Genomic DNA, 16951 nt, shown 5'->3' with positions numbered 1-16951 from the left:
CTACCTACAGAAAAGGGAAATGTAGGTAGGTCTGGGGGATTTATCTGATAATCCTAGAATGCAGGGTTCAAAAAGCAAACTTCTTAGCTGAGTTTGTGAATAGTTTGAAGAATCTGAATTTTGATCCCCAGGGAGAAATAGGTAGCATATAGATGCCTTATCTCTAACTGAAAAACCTGAAAGCACTTTGGTTAATTAAATTCTCTCAAGCATCGCTGTGAGGTAGGGAAAATACACGATATCCAAGGATTACATCACTTTTGAAAAAATGTAGTTGCCTGAGGTATCACAAATTTATTTATTAAACCAGCGCATCCCCATTGATGTTACATTTGAAGAGTTCCCCCGAAATGCCAGGAATGGCAGTGGAAAGGCTGGTGGTGAAGAAATGATGGAATAAGGGAGATTATTCCCTAAATTAAGTTGGATTTAACAGGGTAGGCCTTTCTGAACTGGAGGCCTGTTATTAAGCGTCAGTAACCTCTGAGGATCTTGGGGCTCCCTGTTCTGCTGGAACATTAGGTGACAAGTCATCACAACTCTGCTTCACCTTGCCCCTAATTCACCTTCACAGCATATGTCTCTAAGGATTCAGTTTCACCACACAGGGTGAGCAGAAATAGCAGCTTACTGTCACGGAAAGAAGGAAATACAGGTCCCTCATCTCAGCCCTCCCTCTATCCTGGCCGCGCAGTTTTGCCTCTTACCTTGGACTACTGTTAGCAGTTGTTGGATTTCTCTGCAAGCCATTTTAAGTTTCCTAAAAAAAGAGAGAAAAGGACATTGGGGAAAAAAAAGAAGGTATTTTTTTTGTTACTACTTTAGTAACTAGTGTGATGCAGTACGAGTGAAACCATAGACCAAGGTGCTTGATGTTGGATACCAGCTGCCCAGTCTTGATGCTTTGGGATGTTTCAGATTACCTCTGGTCCTACCTTGCACACTGCCTGGCCATTAGCTGGGCATTGAGGTTGGAGTGCAACCTCAGTGTGCTTCTGGAGCACACCTTTCAGCGTAGTTTCATCTGAAACCATCCAGTTTGTGTGCTGTAAGACTGCTCTGCCCCGCAAACCCGAGTGCAGTAAGTGGGGACAGTAAGGCAATTTGTTGCCAAAGAAAACCCCTGAGCTGAGCTGAAACATCAAGAGACACGGCCTTAGTGAGCTGAATCAGCTCTGCAGGGGAAGGGCATGGCTGCAAAGCTGGGAGAGTGGGAATGGTCCTTGGGCATGCTAGATGTCTGCTCAGCTGTGAGCACAAGCAGCTTGACTGCTGAGATACTGCCCAAATCTGAGCCTCTAGTGCTCACCTTACTACAAGCTTGGTGCCAGCTCCACTTCACTTAAAAAAAACCACGCTAACAGATTTGCAGCAAAAAACTGCATGCAATGAAAAGTTTGAGGGCTTTTAGGCTAAAAGCTTCAGTTTTCTTGCCAAGCGCAAGGTGAATCTGTCTGTTCAAGAAAATGATGCAGAGGAGCAAAGACACCCAATTTGCATTAGTGGATTGGTGCAATATTTGGGCATGCACACGGGTGGCTGTGTGTGATCTGATTGTGCACGCATTCCAAAACCAGCCCTAAAAGCACACTTGCCACACTAAGCTTTTTGAGCAACTTGGGATGTGACTCTCCACTACAGTATCAGTGAAGAGTAAGCTCCCAAATGTAAATCAACGGCCAAGATTTTAAACAAGTCATCTTGCAAGCACCAAAGCTGATGAAGCACGGCTTCCTATGTTTCATATTGTGACCGACAGCTACATCTTTGTAACGGATGTCTGAAGTCTTTCAGAGAGATGGACTCTCTGAATAGTAATATAATATGTGCAGATTCTCTCACAGAAACAGATGGGTATCCTCCATGAAGATGAAGCAGAATCTCCTTCTTCTGCCTGTTCTCATAAAAGTTATACGACTTAAACTTTTTTAAAGGTACCTCCTCCTCTGCTCTCTGTGGCTTGAAAGGGCCAACACTATCTAGACATGGGGTGATTGTACCATCCTTGTTTCCACAGGAAACCAGATAAGAACAGGGAACCAGGGTTAAGGTTCCAAAACTCTATTCGAAGGTGAACAAGAAGAAAAGACGGGGTGAGACATTGCACCACCTACCTTTGTGGTACCTGCCTCCTGAGCGGGGTCCCAAACCCTTTCACGGCTCCATTTGCAGTTTGTGAGAAGAGACAGGCAGAGGAGACGTTGCAGAACTAAGCTGGGATTCCGCATGGCAGGGAGGGAGTCATTTCCTGGAAAGCACTTGGGGAGCATAGGCCTCAGCTGAGCAAAGCGTTTTCCAAATCAAAGCCAAGTACTTTGTTACCTAAATTTTTTCATGGATCAAGCTCCGAATTAATAGGTGAAGTTTATAGTCAGGCTCCCAGGCTGCAATTTCTAAACCTGTCCAAGGAATTTGTAAATTTAACTGGGACACGGGAAACCAACTTGATTTGGGAGAAAAGATTTACTAATCAAGGTTTGCAGTCATCAGTTTCCCACTGGATTTTAATTCACATAGCCAGATGTCCCACATCAGTTTAATCTTCTTGCAGGCATGCTCCCAATATTGCATTTTTGGAGCTAAAAAATTCTTGTGTTTCTTTTAGGTAGCCTAAAGATGGATGCTCCCAAAGAAGTTCAGCCTACAGGAGAGTTCACATGTCAGCTATGCGGCTTAACAGCTCCGTACACGTACTATGGGCACAAACCACCAAATGCACTCTCTGTTGTGTAAGTACAGTCTTTCATGCTACAGACTTTATGCTATGAGCATTGGAAGCCTTGTGCTGTGGAATGATGTGCACTGCATGAACCCAGTAACATGTCACGTTGCCTCTGAATATGAGACTTGGTACTTAAAATTACCTTCTTTTTTTCCAAAGGCAAAAAATGTTAAAAATTGACAGCTTTGCTAACAAAAACAAAAATCAACTTCCTCGTCCTGCTTCAATACCATGCCAAGATTTATATTTAAACTATTTCCTAACCCCACTGATCACCCTACTATTTACCTATACCATTATTTTCCTACTAGAATGCTGTTGACTGTCAGCCTAGCCTTTCTGGGAATAGTCCTTCCCTCCCAGCTGTGTTAGCTGGGCAACATGTAAACACAGCATGAAGCAAATACAGATGGTAAAAACACTTTTTAAGAACTATTTGACATGATGTAGAGTTTTGAACAGCAATGCTTTTTTGCATGAATTAGACAATTCTTTGGCAGATTGTATGACATTAAAATGTGTGGAAATTTAGCACATATTTACATTTTAGGAGACTGAAGCCTTTTCTGTCCTTCCTAAGTAGGGATGGTTTGACCAGAAACCAGTTATGACTTTGTCTGCAGACATTAAACACCCCATAAAACAAAGCACTTAGCTTTAAATGTACGAGCAGCTATGTTGAGGCCATCCTGGTCAACAAACCCATCAGGCAAACATGGTCAGGAGCTCCCTGAAACGGGAAGTCAGGCATGTACTCAGCATTTCACCCACCAAGACTGCTCAGTTTCTTATAAAATGGAAACAGCTGTTTTCCTTGGGCAGCTTTTATCATTCCAGATGCCATGGTGCTACTGTTTTTCCCCTCTCCTACTCACCAGACCAATGTCCACCTTTGAATAGGTCCATTCCTAAGGAGTGTGAATCAAAGCCAAACATGAATCTTTAGGTTATCCCAGCTCAGTGGTAACATCTCAGCTTTATTTGGAGTGCTGAGATTCAAAAAGTAAAAGAATAATGCTGAAGCGTAGCACTTCTCTATGTGCATATAAGAAATAGCTTTACACACTATCTTTATTGGCTTTCTCTCTGTTCTACTCACACGTCCTGAATGGAGTGCCGCACGAAACATATGCCAGACATGAAGGCTTGTAAAATGCACCAGATCTCTGCACTGATGGACTACATTAAGACTGTGGATCTTGCAATGGGAGCTTTCTGAGGGTAATCCAGACTTTGTACAGTAGGAGACTTGTTGGCAAGGTGATCTGCCGTGTTAAGATGCCTGATCTTTCCTAACAGTGGAATACTTGAGCCTACCATTTTTTGGTTGAGTGGAGAAGAGAAGAAAAAAGGAATATGCTCACTCCTGCACACATATGTGCGTACATTGTGTGTGTGTGTTTGTAGACAAGGAGAAGGTAGTATGAGTTAACAGAATACCTTTTAAATATATATTATGCTCTACGTTACTGTAGAAGCCAAGTTTGATTTAAGTCCACTCAGTCTTGCAGAGTCCCCTATGCAGACAGACATCCAACTGACTTCTGTAATATTCTTCCTGGGGCTCCCAGGAAGAATAAGACCTTAGGCTTTCCCAAGCAGTTTGGCAAATTATTAATAAATACACTCCCTCAATACCCTGGAGCAAACAGTATAGTCTGTGACATAAAATAAGCGTATTTGGAGACATTGCAATGCTCTGTGCCAGTAGCTCCGGCTTTCAGAGGTGGAATTCTTAGCTTTACAGCAGTGACATAACTAAGTGCAACAAACCCTTTTTATTTGTTACTCACATACACTCAGCTTTGGACTAGAACTTGGAATTAAAAACTGTGCAGTCAAAATGATAACTTGACAAGGTCCTGAAGTTGTCCATCCTAAGGAGTGCCTGCCATAAAAATGGAAGATAAAAAATACTTTAAGGTAGAACACTGAGAAAAACCGAGTAAGATAATGTTGAGAGAATCACCAATTGTCCTAATTTTGGAAAACAAATTGATAGAAAGTGCAGTATAGGGCCAAAGGCAGCCACAGTGTTAGTTTTGAAGAGGAAGGGACCTGCACTGCCTCGTGTATACCACCAGACTGAGCAAATGAAGTAGAAAGGGCTGATACCTTTTCAGCCTCCACAATTGCCCCATTTCAGTTCTCCCTACTGTGAAATTTACCCTTAAAAGCCTGAAATTATTCTCTTATAGGCTTTTGGAAGAAAGCTATGTCATGAAGGATCCTTTCACCCCGGACAAGGACAAATTCCTCATCCTTGGGTCTCACTGCAGTTTGTGTAGCAGATCAGTGTGTGTTGGTACAGTAAGTAACAACCAAAATTTGCTTCTTCAATAGTTTCTTTTTTGTTCCAGTCCTGGTGACCTGTTAGACCAAACAGCCTAAACCCAAACAACCTGTTTTTAAGGCAAGTTAATTGTATGTTCTAGTGAATTCACCCAGACAAAGCTTTCTCTCTATTAAATGAAAATGATCAGCAACAAGTGAACTGCTTACAGGTGAGCACAGCCCAGCCTCACAAACACAATGAGTGCTCTTTCCCATTTTCCTAGCACAAGGAAATGCAAGGAAGATCCCATACCATTTCAAGTCCTTTAAGATTCAGTAGATTGTACTATATGGACAGTAGATTATTATTTTTTTTCTTCCCTAACAGGAATATCACCATCCATGGTTTGATAGGTTTGCGTCCACAGCACAGGGCTGCCATCCTATTTGCAAAAGCTAATGTAGACAAGGGGGTGGAGAGTTGTGCAACGTCACGTTAGCTCTCTGAAGAAGAACGAATTTGAGTAGCAGCTGGTACGCAACCTTAAAACTATGAAATCTGAGTGTGGTTCAGAAAGGCGATATAAAATTACAGTTGTCTTAATTCCTTCTCCTCAGTGCAGAACTGGCCCCTTTGTTTGCTGTGAGTTCAAAGCAAAAATGAAGACAAGTTATTACACAATTATCAGTGCCCGGAGGCAGTACAATGAATTGAGAAAACTTTGGTTCCTCGGCAAGCCAGTTCTGTGGCTGAAAGAGGCTTGGGACTCACACAGCAGTCAGAACTCGCGCGTGACTCAGCCCACGAGGAGACGTCACTTGATTGTTTATTCCATATGTTTGTTATACCAGGTGCCATTGCCCTAAGAGCAGCCAGATCTTTGCCTTCTCTTTCCAAGTGGTTGTTTGCTATCCTAAAGTAGTGTGCTTAAGTCTAGAATCCCGCTAATAGTGTGAGCTCTTAGCAAGAGCACAGCTTGGTCTCAGGTATCAGCTTTAGCAGTTTTCAAATTCAACCTTTTTAGCCCATTTTGTAGCTGCAGTGTTTAGGGTCCAGCCCCAGTGACATGCTCCTTACTGCAAGTAGCTAGTAGTGGGAGTTTTCAAACAGAGAGACCTGCTAAAGATTGGGTGAATATATTTAAAAGCTGAGTAGATGTGGTGCTTAGGGACATGATTTAGTGGTGGACCTGGTAGTGCTGGGTTAACAGTTGAACTTGATGATCTCAAAGGTATTTTCCAACCTAAACAGTCTTATGATTCTATGATGTAGATTTTATTTTTTGTGTGTGTGTTTGGTGGCCATTATTGTTCGATGCGACAAAGGAACACCTCTGGCCTCCTCAGAGCATGACGTGAGATCATCTGGGCAACTGAGACAGCTCATGTGCCAATGCCAGACAGTTTCTGTGTGGGGACTTGAGGAAATTCTCTTGAGCAAAATGAAGAGGCAAATTACACTGACGAAATTTAGCATGTTGGACAAACGAAAGGAAAACTGGCACACTTGGACAAGTTTAGCTGCTATTCTGACTTGCAGGGAGTAGCAACAAGGATGGATTTAGTCCACTGTCCTAAGAAGGGCATGCAATAACACCTTTCTCCTGATTAGGTTCATTTCCTATTTGTGAAGTCTCTCCTGTCGTTTGAATGAATGAAAATCACCGTAAGGTCAGACTAGAGATTGCAACCGAGATCTTTTTTTTTTTTTTTTTTCCATTCTGGAACTATCTGAGGAGTGCTTGCCAGTCGGATGAAGTGCTAGTGTTCTCTGGTTACATCTTTGGTAGCTGGGCTCGAGTGTCCAGAGCCAAGTAGCTCAAGACAGTTGTGTGGAGACAAAGCTCACATGTGAGCAAGATATTCTGAGGAACAGTGTCCCTGTCTTGGCTGGTAGTTGACTCACTCCCATGCACAGCCAGAGGGAGAGGCAAGCGCAGCTAGTCAGATACAGTTTGGACTTGATTTCTGCCCCAATACATCAGGTTTATCCCTCCTTTTTAACAGAAGGAGACTAGCAGCTCAGACTCATTTTGGGCGAGCACGTTTAGCTATTTTCATTCCCAAATGAAGTGTCTTGAATTTGTGAAAGATTCAACAGGTATTTCCAAGTCTGGCAGTTAAATCTCTCAGAAATACAACATTTGAGCCTCTCAGTATCTTTCACACAGTGTGCATTTCTGAATAAAGGTGAGTCTTTTGCTTTTAAAAGATTTATTAATTGTTTCAGTTAATCTAGGGCATGGCAATGTATAGGAGAGATTAGCAAAGCACTAATAGATTTCTCTTGTAATCTTTTTGACATTCCTGCCTATTGTGGAAATATGTCAATCATTTACTTCTTGTTATCTGAGTCTTCAAGATTCCCCTGATGGTATCAGTCAAAGCAAAACCTTGATTGTAAATAATTGAGAATAAATTTCCTACTGAACTGGCCAGGCCAGGTAGTGAATCACACATGTGACTATGGTTTCAAAATGTATTTAGCAATACTGCTTAGGTAATATTGAAAGCGATCTGTAGAAATTATAATTACTGATTTAAACACCCACACCACAAAGTAGGTAAACACATACTATTCCTCTTTCATGCAGGGAAAATTAGAAGCTCAGAGAGGTAAAAACTTATCCAAGGCATTTGAAAGCACCAAAGTTAGGATAACATCTCTGTGGATTGGTTTTGGTTCCTGCTTGTGCTTGACCTGAGTAGATCAACTCAGCCCTGCACTGAGTGTTTCCATAATGTTACAACATAAGAAATGAGGCTGAAGAAAATCGTGGTTTCTTGGGCCTCTTTGCAAAGGAGCTTTTACTTTTATTTTAATTCAAAATAATACTAGACAAATCTGTGGCAAAATTAAGACTTTTCTTTGACTTGGCAAGACTTTCTTAGATTTGGCAAAGGAATTGGATTTAATTTACTTGCTTTTGTATTTAAGGAGGCTTAGATACAGCTCAGATCTTGGGCTTTTTGTCAGACAACCCATGCTAGCTGAAGTGTCTTTCCTTATAGTTCCTGTGCCAAGGAAAGTCAAGACTTAGCAACTGTTCTATATAATGCTCATAAACTCATGTCTTCAAGTATTCTCTTAAGTCTCACTCAGTTAATTTATGCCAGTCAGCTTGCAGCGTACATCACCCTAATGAACCAAAGTCTAGCACAGTGCATTGGTAGGTGCCATTATTTCTGGTCCAACCTAATTCTGTTTGTTATCTGTGATGTCTTAAAACATGTCAAACCCCACAAAAAGGAAAATGATAAAATGCTTTTACAAGTCCTTAGGAAGGTCGAGTGCCCTTCTTGCTGTTTCTCTTTCAGAAAAGGGGAGAGGCAATTATATACTTTGACCATTTTAGTTATTTAACAGTTACTTCTTTTTTATAGCAACACTTAGTAAACATAGAAAAAGAGGTGGCTTTTGGAGAAGACAGGAGGAAAGGGAGCAAGTTTCACCCCTTACTGCCCACCTCAGCAGAAGGTGACTAAACTCTGACCTTGGACATGATTGTACATATTAAGTGATAAATGTAATACTGCAGCTACTTTCCACTCAAGTTCCAGTCATGTGGGGTCAATCCTGGACACCGTGAGGCAGAACCTTCCCTTTACATAGAGTTTCCTTTACAAGTGTGGTATAGATACTTTCCCTGTATATGTTACCTTCAGACGTGATCCATGTCAAAGGAGAAATAAACTCTGGCAGCATGCTTTGACAGCTCGGTTTTGCCTGACTTGGAGTATTAAGTTTGAAATTGAAATGGCCCCCTGCTGCCTTGGTCATGGAAACATAGTAAAGAATCATCCAGTTAAACACAGAACTCGATAAGAAGAAATGGTCAAAGAAAGGCTTGACTATACTTAGTAAGTGTAATTCTTAGGGCTTTAAAACAACAGCTAGGCTGAATAAATGACTGAGCGAGGAGGACTAAGGGTACGAGGAGCCAGTGCCCAGATGTGCAAAAGTTCACATTCATAATTTGTATAATCGGCAAAAGGTGGCAACTCATTTGAGCTAAAAGAAAGCAAGTTTAGCACCTGTATATCTGTGAGGAGCTGGGTCTTAACATCATGGTCTCCCATCTACAGAACAAGGCGAAAAGCCTCTCCCCTCCTTTGCCATTGCCCCGTGGTGCAGCGTCCATCGCTGCGGAGCCATGGACTTTGCCGGGAGGCAGGGGGAGCTCTGGGCCGTTTCGCAATACAAACAGGACTAGCAGGGCCAACTTAAACTCTAATCTTCTCTTTTTAATTGGCAGCTTAAAGTATTAAGGATACCAAGAGACAAAAAACAATGGGCTCTCGAGGTTGTGCAACTGCAATCCAGTTTTGGGGCTTTTTCAGAGACCCAAAGCCTCACACTAACTATCAATAGGAAGGTGCCTGGCTGTCAGTGCAGAAGAGGGACAACAGATGAAGCAAAATTGTTCCTCAGGCTTGAGAGTCACACAGAAGCAGGCTGACTGTGATTTTGAGATAATCATCTGCTGAAGTCTAGATAGTGACTAGGGAAACTAAAGCAAGAACAGAGACACAGAAACGTCCAAGCCAAGCCCCCCAGAGAAGGGCCAGATGCAAAAGACCATGGCAAGAGGAAAACTTCGCTATTTAGGTAGAACGCATGGAATCCATTACTCCCCAAAAGATGTCATGATCCATCTAAACTGATGTCTTTATTCATGCTTAAATCCCCAGGAATAATCCATCAGCAACACCAGCTCCAGCTTACCCATTAAATCCTATTTGGAATTCAGTGATCAGCATGCCAGGAGAACCTCGGACTTCAGTCTCACCACAGGGCAAAGGAATAATACATTAATAAGCTTCTCTTCCAGTTGTCCAAAGTTTGTACTGCAAATAGATTAAAATATTCCATCAGTTTTGCTTCTTTCCATTCAATAACTAACATCTACTTGGAGCTAACTGATTGAAAAATAAATACTGGGTCTGTAACACTTGCTGACCAAACTAACTGTGAACAAAACACGTCCGATCATAGTGTCATTCAGTTTCAAGGACAGGGAAAATACCTTCTTTGTGCTTTTATGATTTGCCATCAAGTATCAGAGAAGAGAGACCAGCTCGAGTTTTAGTACCATATATGTTTTTAGTTTTTAATCAACGAGTACCTTTATTCAAGGTAAACGTGGGTAATGGATGAAATCTCAGTTGAATGGTCTCAGCCAAATTAAACTCATTTGGCTATTCTGGTTATTGGACACCACTACTGTATTGATAAAGTATTTATATTTTTTACTATTCTCCTAGGGCAATACAATCACACAGAAAGAAGAGTAGTATTTTGTGGAGTTATGGAAGAAGGTGTGGCTAAAGCCTGGGAGAGCCTACAGCCCCTGGCCTACCTTCTTTGTACTTGTGTTGGCTTTCAGGCTGCATTTGCGGAGATGGGCGAGGAAGAATGTTCTGAGGCTTCAAGTCTCACACACCAGTGCAGGAACTTGGAAGATCCTTTCAGAAGGGAGAACTCTTCGTAAGCTAAGATTTAACTTTAGAGGAAAACTTGACTATTTTGGTAAACCCCATGGAATCCATTACTCCCATAAAGATGTCCTGATCCACCCAAACTGATGCCTTTATTCATGTTTAACTCTGTAAGAACAATCCATCAGCAACACCAGCTCCCGCTTACTCATTAAATCCTGTTGGGGATGTGGTGATCACACCAGGAGAACCATGAATGGTGGTGAAGCAGGAGAACCATGAATGACCTTGAAAGACAAGCTGCTTGTAAAGAAATGTGTTACTGTTCTTTGTAGCAGTGAGCTGATGAAGGTCACTTCTTTAAAAGGAGCAACATGACAGTTGATCTGATAAGTGATTGTTACAGACCCAATTTTTATTTTTCATCCAGTTAGCTCTAACCAGGAGTTAGAATTATTGAATAGAAAGAAGCAAAATCACTGGAATGTTTCAACCTAGAAGAATAACTTAATTTAGCAGAATTTTAAATATAAATGAGCTTTAATGAGACTGGAACTTAAGCAGTTCCATTTTGTGTATCCTGCTAATAATGTTATTTTCTTTACAGGAATGTAGTCTGTTCTACTCCAAAAGGTTCTGCCTCCCCTGTGTGAAGGAAAACCTGAAGGCCTTTCCTTTGGAAATACAAGAAGATATGGATAAAAGAAAATCCCAACAAAAATCCTTCCCCTGTAAAAAAAAGGATACGAGAACATAAATCCTGAAGGACCAGGAGAGACAGTTCTTTGGCTGGGGTGCCTCCTCTCTCCTTTTGGAGACTATCATGTTGCTCCTTTTAAAGAAGTGACCTTCATCAGCGCACTACTACAGCACGCAGTAACACATTTCCTTACGATTGGCTTGGCTTCAAACATCATCGTGCAGCGACTGCTGTGCCAGCAGTATGGCCCTAAGGTGCTGAAGAGCCAGAAAGGCAGACAAGCCTGTTGGCACCATGTAAAACACATGCAGTAAAAATCTAAAAGGCACGTAGCATAGGAATCGTGTCCTAATTTTCACATTTGTTATTTTAATGTTTTGTGTTGTTCTTGACACTCCTGCGGTGTTACGAAAATCTGAGACAGATTTATCTGGCTTAATTCAGTATACATCCAAGAAAGTCAGTATACACCAATTATTAACCTGACAGTGCTGTCCTGGTAAGATTACAGTAGGCAAAAAAAAAAAAAAAGATAAAAGATACAAGTCACTTGCACTTGCAGTCATTTTCCAGTCACTCTTCCAGGCCATGTCAATACAGCAATAGGAGAGGACCCTTAATACATCTAGTTTATGCTTTCCAAGTAAAGATGACTTCCTTTTCACTTTCAAATTTCACTTTCACATCAGTTAACCTGGAAATAAAAAAAGTTCAATTAATAAGCTCAGTATTTTCCTAAAGTGGGCCATTAAACTGCAGCTAGAAAAGGAATTTCAGAAACATAATTTCAGTCAAAATAGGGGTAGAAATTTGTTAGGAAAACAGCAGTTTGTTTAGCTCAAAAATTAGCTTCACAGTTGACTTTGTCTTAATTACAAGGAAGATTTAGGTGGCATTTATGTAAAACCACTTAGTCACACACCTTAAGGATATGTCTACAGTGCTCGCTAATTGCCAAATCATGTTATTTACTCAAGCTTTTGTTGGTCATTGGTTCAGAACCTGTTAATGCCTTGGTTGTCATCTCTTTTCTCAACTCTTCCCTCTATATTGTTATATGTCAACATCTGAAGTTGATAATTTTAGTAAAGTGAACTGTGTATCTGTTAAAAGAAATCAACAGTATTTCAGTGAGTTACTTTTAGTTCTTTAGGACGTTTGAGTATCTGAAAATCTTTCTTTTTTCTTTTTTTTTTTTTCCGAACCTAGTGTATTGGTGTCCTCTATTGAGGTCTGGAATTTCTTGTAGTTACTAGAGGAGCAATAATGGACCTCTTAGTAGTCTTTTCAAGCTCTAGATGCTTTAAGACATAGAATGCATATACATCTTTAATTGTGGAAAAAAAGGTACATGTTAGAAGTCAACAATTCAGACTCCTTTTTTGCTTTAACAAGAGACTACATTTTCAAAGAAAGCAATATCAAACATTTAAAATGGGTAGTATTAGATTTGTTTCATGTTAGACACACCACCTTTAAAAGCTGTAGTGTTATCTGTCTGCTCTGTACATGAGAGGCATATCTGATGCAAAAACCACAGCTGTAAAAGAGGAGAGAAACCAGAAACACAGCACTTCTTCATCTTAAAACCAAGCAACCTAAGTTACATGAGATCACATGACATGTTTATACTAGCAAACGTCTTTCTAAAACATTTTATTTCCTGTATTTCACAATGTCTGCAGAGGTTGTATCTTAACTCTTAACCTTGAAAGTAGATCTTAAAAGCCTGGCTGGAGCAGTTCCCATCTAAACGAGAATGGGCTTTTTGGTTGTAGGACGTGCCACTCTGTCGTGGGACTGAGAGAGTCACCTGCTGATGTGCAGGGAAGGTTCTGGTGTCCCTAAGCTGTTTTCTCTCCTGTTCAACCTCCTCTGTAACCTTTAAGGAAAATGCAGTTAACTTATTTATTCATAATCATTATCTTTGTCATTGTGATAGAAGAATCCTACCTTTAAGTTCCTAAGTTGAACCAGAGGGGGAGTAGACTCACTGTTAAAAGGGAGCAAAAGCTGTAACTACAGAATTTTTGATCCGGCCCAGTATAGCTTATTTATTTATCTCAAATATAACAGAAAAAGCCAAGGTAAGGATACTTCTCCTTCACAGTTACCTGGTTACGCATACCTTTTAGGTTAACAAAAGCTTACTTCTAGCAAGTACCACCAAGTGGTTCAGTAGCCCAAGACCGTTGGGTACATTCTGTCATCGCTGGTCCACGCTTTAGGGAAAGGTGACTGACCTATGTGCACTTCGGCATTTCCTGGAATGACAAAGGATTATTCTGTGCCCAGCTGTTAAAGCTTATGTATTCCACAGTCTTGTGTTCCTATTGAACATGAACATTGTGGTCTCTGGATCAAAATAATTTGGTATATATGTGATTTCACAGACAAGATGCCCTCGTGCCCAGACTTAGAGCAGCGAGATCTATTTTTCAAGGTATGCACAGCCTTCATGGTTTGGTTTCAAGGGGTTCTCCGAGGGCTTTCTGCTGCTTGGAATTAGGCCTCCAAGTGCTACTGAGTGCAGCCAATGAAGAAAAGTGATTCTTTATCCTCTGCTGTAATTTCTGCTTCAGCACTCTTACCAGCTTAATAAACCCCCAGGTCCTTGAAGGAAAGCAATACTTTTGACATGTCCTCCCAATCGATTTAATTGGAGCCATGCTCATCAAATTACTTGGCATGCTGCGCTTCATGTAGAAGTCAATGCTTGTTGAATTCAACAAATGTCTCAAGCTTCTCATACAGTCAGAAAAAAGGGACACAGCAAGACTCAGCAAGTGGGTCAGCAGACAAATTGATGAAATGTATGTATAAAAATATATATTATAGATGCAATGTTTAGGTGTATGTTACACATGCATTCCTAATTTCAAAGGCACGTCCAACAGTAAATCTGTAAGCATCGGCACTTTAAAGATGCTTCAAATATCATTCCGCCTTGCAACACACACATTTTATTATGTAGTAAACATACTTAATGCAATTTGTTAACAGATATTTGATGCTAGCCCAAAAAAATCTGGGCACCAATCCCACCAAAGATTGCTTATCCACTCTTTTTCACTACTAAAAATCAGCATGATTACTCCGTGGTGTAAAGTTAAGCAGCTAAGTGCTTCCTGAAGCAGGGCTTTGTGTACTAAATCAAGGCAAATCAGGTGAAGGCAAAAATCAGTCAAGTTCTTAATTACAGTAGAGCAGCACAAAACACGTTTGTGCCACTGGTACTATCACAGAAGGAGCGACGGGTGTCACCATTCCCAGGTGTGCCACCAACCTGTGCTTCCCCAGGTCCCAACTCTGCAAACATTTACACAAGCTATCAGCTGAGATCCTAAGTGGTTGTATAAGAGCGCAGAACAGAACTACGTTCATGTACGTAAAAACTACTCGTGTGTGCCCGGTCACTGAATGGGGGACTCGGCTAAGACTTGGCAGCTGCTTTGGGTAATGTACAAGAGGCAGCCAACAAGTATGTTTTTCTCAAACCCCTGACATTACAGTGAGTTACTTTCCTGGAAATAAAAGATCAGCTCAAGTCATTAAAATCACTTTTAAAAAATACTTTATTTTTTTTTAAAACCATTAAGGCAAACCCAGATTTCAAATTAACTGTTTTTACATTCAGTCTTAAAGGATGACTTTTTTTTTTTTTAAAAGCAGTCTCTACACAAACACTATGAATTCAACCTCTTATTTTTCAAGGAGACATAAAGAAAATCAGAATGTAAAAAAGAAGAAAAATGTTTAGTTCAAGTTTTTTCATCCTAGATCAGTAGGCTGGTAACATCTGAGAATGCATCATCATATTTAGCTATAGGTAATTTTTACATTCACAAACGCAAGACAGTGTCTTTCCTATAAATCCCTGTGAAACCGGGGCTTCCGTTCTTTCTTGAAAATGTCATTTGCATTGTTCTGGCAGAAAGAAACATGGGAACTTGGCTAGAATTAGTGGTATTTTACTGGGAAACAAGCATTACATGAGAATTAGGTTTGACTGCTCTGTGCAAGAAATGTCTGTAAGTTCTCTAAGTTCTGTATTTACTGTAATAAAATGTACCCAAACTCTCCTAAAAACATAGGTGACTGGAAACAGTGATCTGGTTTTTGTCTCTTTAATATTGATATCTTGATTCAATTGACTACTTGTTAGCTCTAGTGATTAGGATTTGGCAATGTTAACAAAAATGTGCTTTCTCGTGTCACATCAAGATAATTTAAGACGTGAAAAAAAGGTTTTAACATTGTGATGTAATTAAAACTGTTGTGTTACATTTCTAAAGAAAATTCAGGGCAATTGTTTTTAAAAGCTGTGAATAGCAGGAGCAACAGCTCATTCGAGAAGCTGATAAAGCAGCCTTTGTCCAACAGTTAAAGAGGGGTGTTCTTGTTAAAATCCACAGTATTAAAACGTTGATTAGATTTGTTATTACTAAAGAAATAACTGCAGCCATCAATTTTCTTCCACTTCTGAAACCAGAGGAAAGTTATTTGTGGCTATGGAGATGGAGTCATGGCTTCACCTATCCCACAGGATTCATTTCCCAAGGGAGAGGGACAGTTTTGATCAGAAGCAGCTCCCTCCCACTACCTGCACCGATGTCAGCAGCCAACAAGCCACAACCACCTAATGACGACCGCCCGTGGGTGCCCCTTGGAACACACACCCAGCCCTGGGAACAGCTCTGCCACTAACCGGAGGGCAAAGGCCCTGCGTCTCTACAAAGGCAACCTCATGCTACCGCCTGGCAAAACGTACCCGGAATATCTGAACGTGCCAGAGGTAACGACGTATGGATTTGACCAGCGCCCTGCGTGGTTTTTTTGCATATGAATCACCCACCAGAAGATTTGGTAACCTTCTTGCAGTTCCTGTTGCACATCACAAACAGATTTTTGAATGACTGTGCTGCACTCCCACGCAGTAGGAGTAGGATGCAGTACTTGCATGTTGCCAGTATTTCGATCAGTTATTATTTTCACACGTCACCAGTTTTTGTTTTTATTCAAGTGTAAAGAATGCCATGAAACATTGATCGTAAGGCTGGTGTCTTTTCCACAACAGGGATTACTGTATCTGCACATTCAACCTGAGATAATATATCAAATTCTTAAAAGCAACTTGTAAGTACCTTATGCTTGGTCTTCCAGTCCTTATTTGAGGCCCAGTCTATAATCAGATTAATCTCTTTTGTGCATGCAGCCTATGCCCTGGGCAGAGGCAACGCATCTGAAAGTGAGGTCCTTGCAATAAATTCTGTTTTGAAACATCCTTGCAATGTAAACTCACAAGATTGACTATAGCAATGAAGGAGTTCAAGAAAGACCAGAACAGCCTCAGAAGCCAAAAAAGATTTTAAAAACCTGTAAGCACATTAGAGAAAACAAGAGGAAACAAACCCCTGCCCTAAGATGGGTTTAGTTAATAATGAATTTGTAGCAGATATTTACATGTTTATGTTGTCATATGGAAAGTGACATATCTGTTAGTGCTTTTTAAAGGTTTTTTCATTGCTTCCTTTGCAGTTGAGAAAATAAGCAGCTGTAGGTTACCACAAGGAAGTCCAGCAGAGCTTTTACAAATACAACACAAACATCTTAGTAGACAATATACGTGTATGGTGACACTGATCAAGGGAAAATTTCAAGTTGCAGTGATTTGGCTCTATTACAAATAAAATGCAGTACGTAAAAATAATTCCTGGAACATCGGTAATATACTGTGCTGGCACTACATGCTATGTTTGGACTACAGCAAATAAAAGGTATACCTTTAAAAGGTGACTTTGTTCCTATATCAGGGT

General features: G+C 40.7%; 1 protein-coding gene across 1 annotated transcript; it reads left to right on the top strand.

Moving 5' to 3' along the window:
* Positions 1 to 2616: 2616 nt before the first annotated feature.
* On the top strand, positions 2617 to 11192 carry CDPF1 (cysteine-rich, DPF motif domain containing 1). The gene is made up of 3 exons (XM_009873596.1): positions 2617 to 2729; positions 4921 to 5032; positions 11043 to 11192. The coding sequence occupies exons 1-3, from the start codon at positions 2617 to 2619 to the stop codon at positions 11190 to 11192; spliced, it is 375 nt and encodes a 124-aa protein (XP_009871898.1).
* Positions 11193 to 16951: the final 5759 nt, after the last annotated feature.

Source organism: Apaloderma vittatum, unplaced genomic scaffold (genome assembly GCF_000703405.1).
Source record: "Apaloderma vittatum isolate BGI_N311 unplaced genomic scaffold, ASM70340v1 scaffold8010, whole genome shotgun sequence".
NCBI lineage: Eukaryota > Metazoa > Chordata > Aves > Trogoniformes > Trogonidae > Apaloderma > Apaloderma vittatum.
The sequence above is the reverse complement of the archived record's forward strand: the minus strand, read 5'-3'. Positions and strand labels throughout refer to the sequence as shown.

Excerpts from the sequence above, each read along its gene's own strand:
- CDPF1 (XM_009873596.1), top strand. The coding sequence starts at position 2,617 with ATGGATGCTCCCAAAGAAGTTCAGCCTACAGGAGAGTTCACATGTCAG. Across the intron at positions 2,730-4,920 it reads CCAAATGCACTCTCTGTTGT|GCTTTTGGAAGAAAGCTATG; the intron begins GTAAGTACAGTC and ends ATTCTCTTATAG. Across the intron at positions 5,033-11,042 it reads GATCAGTGTGTGTTGGTACA|GAATGTAGTCTGTTCTACTC; the intron begins GTAAGTAACAAC and ends TTTTCTTTACAG.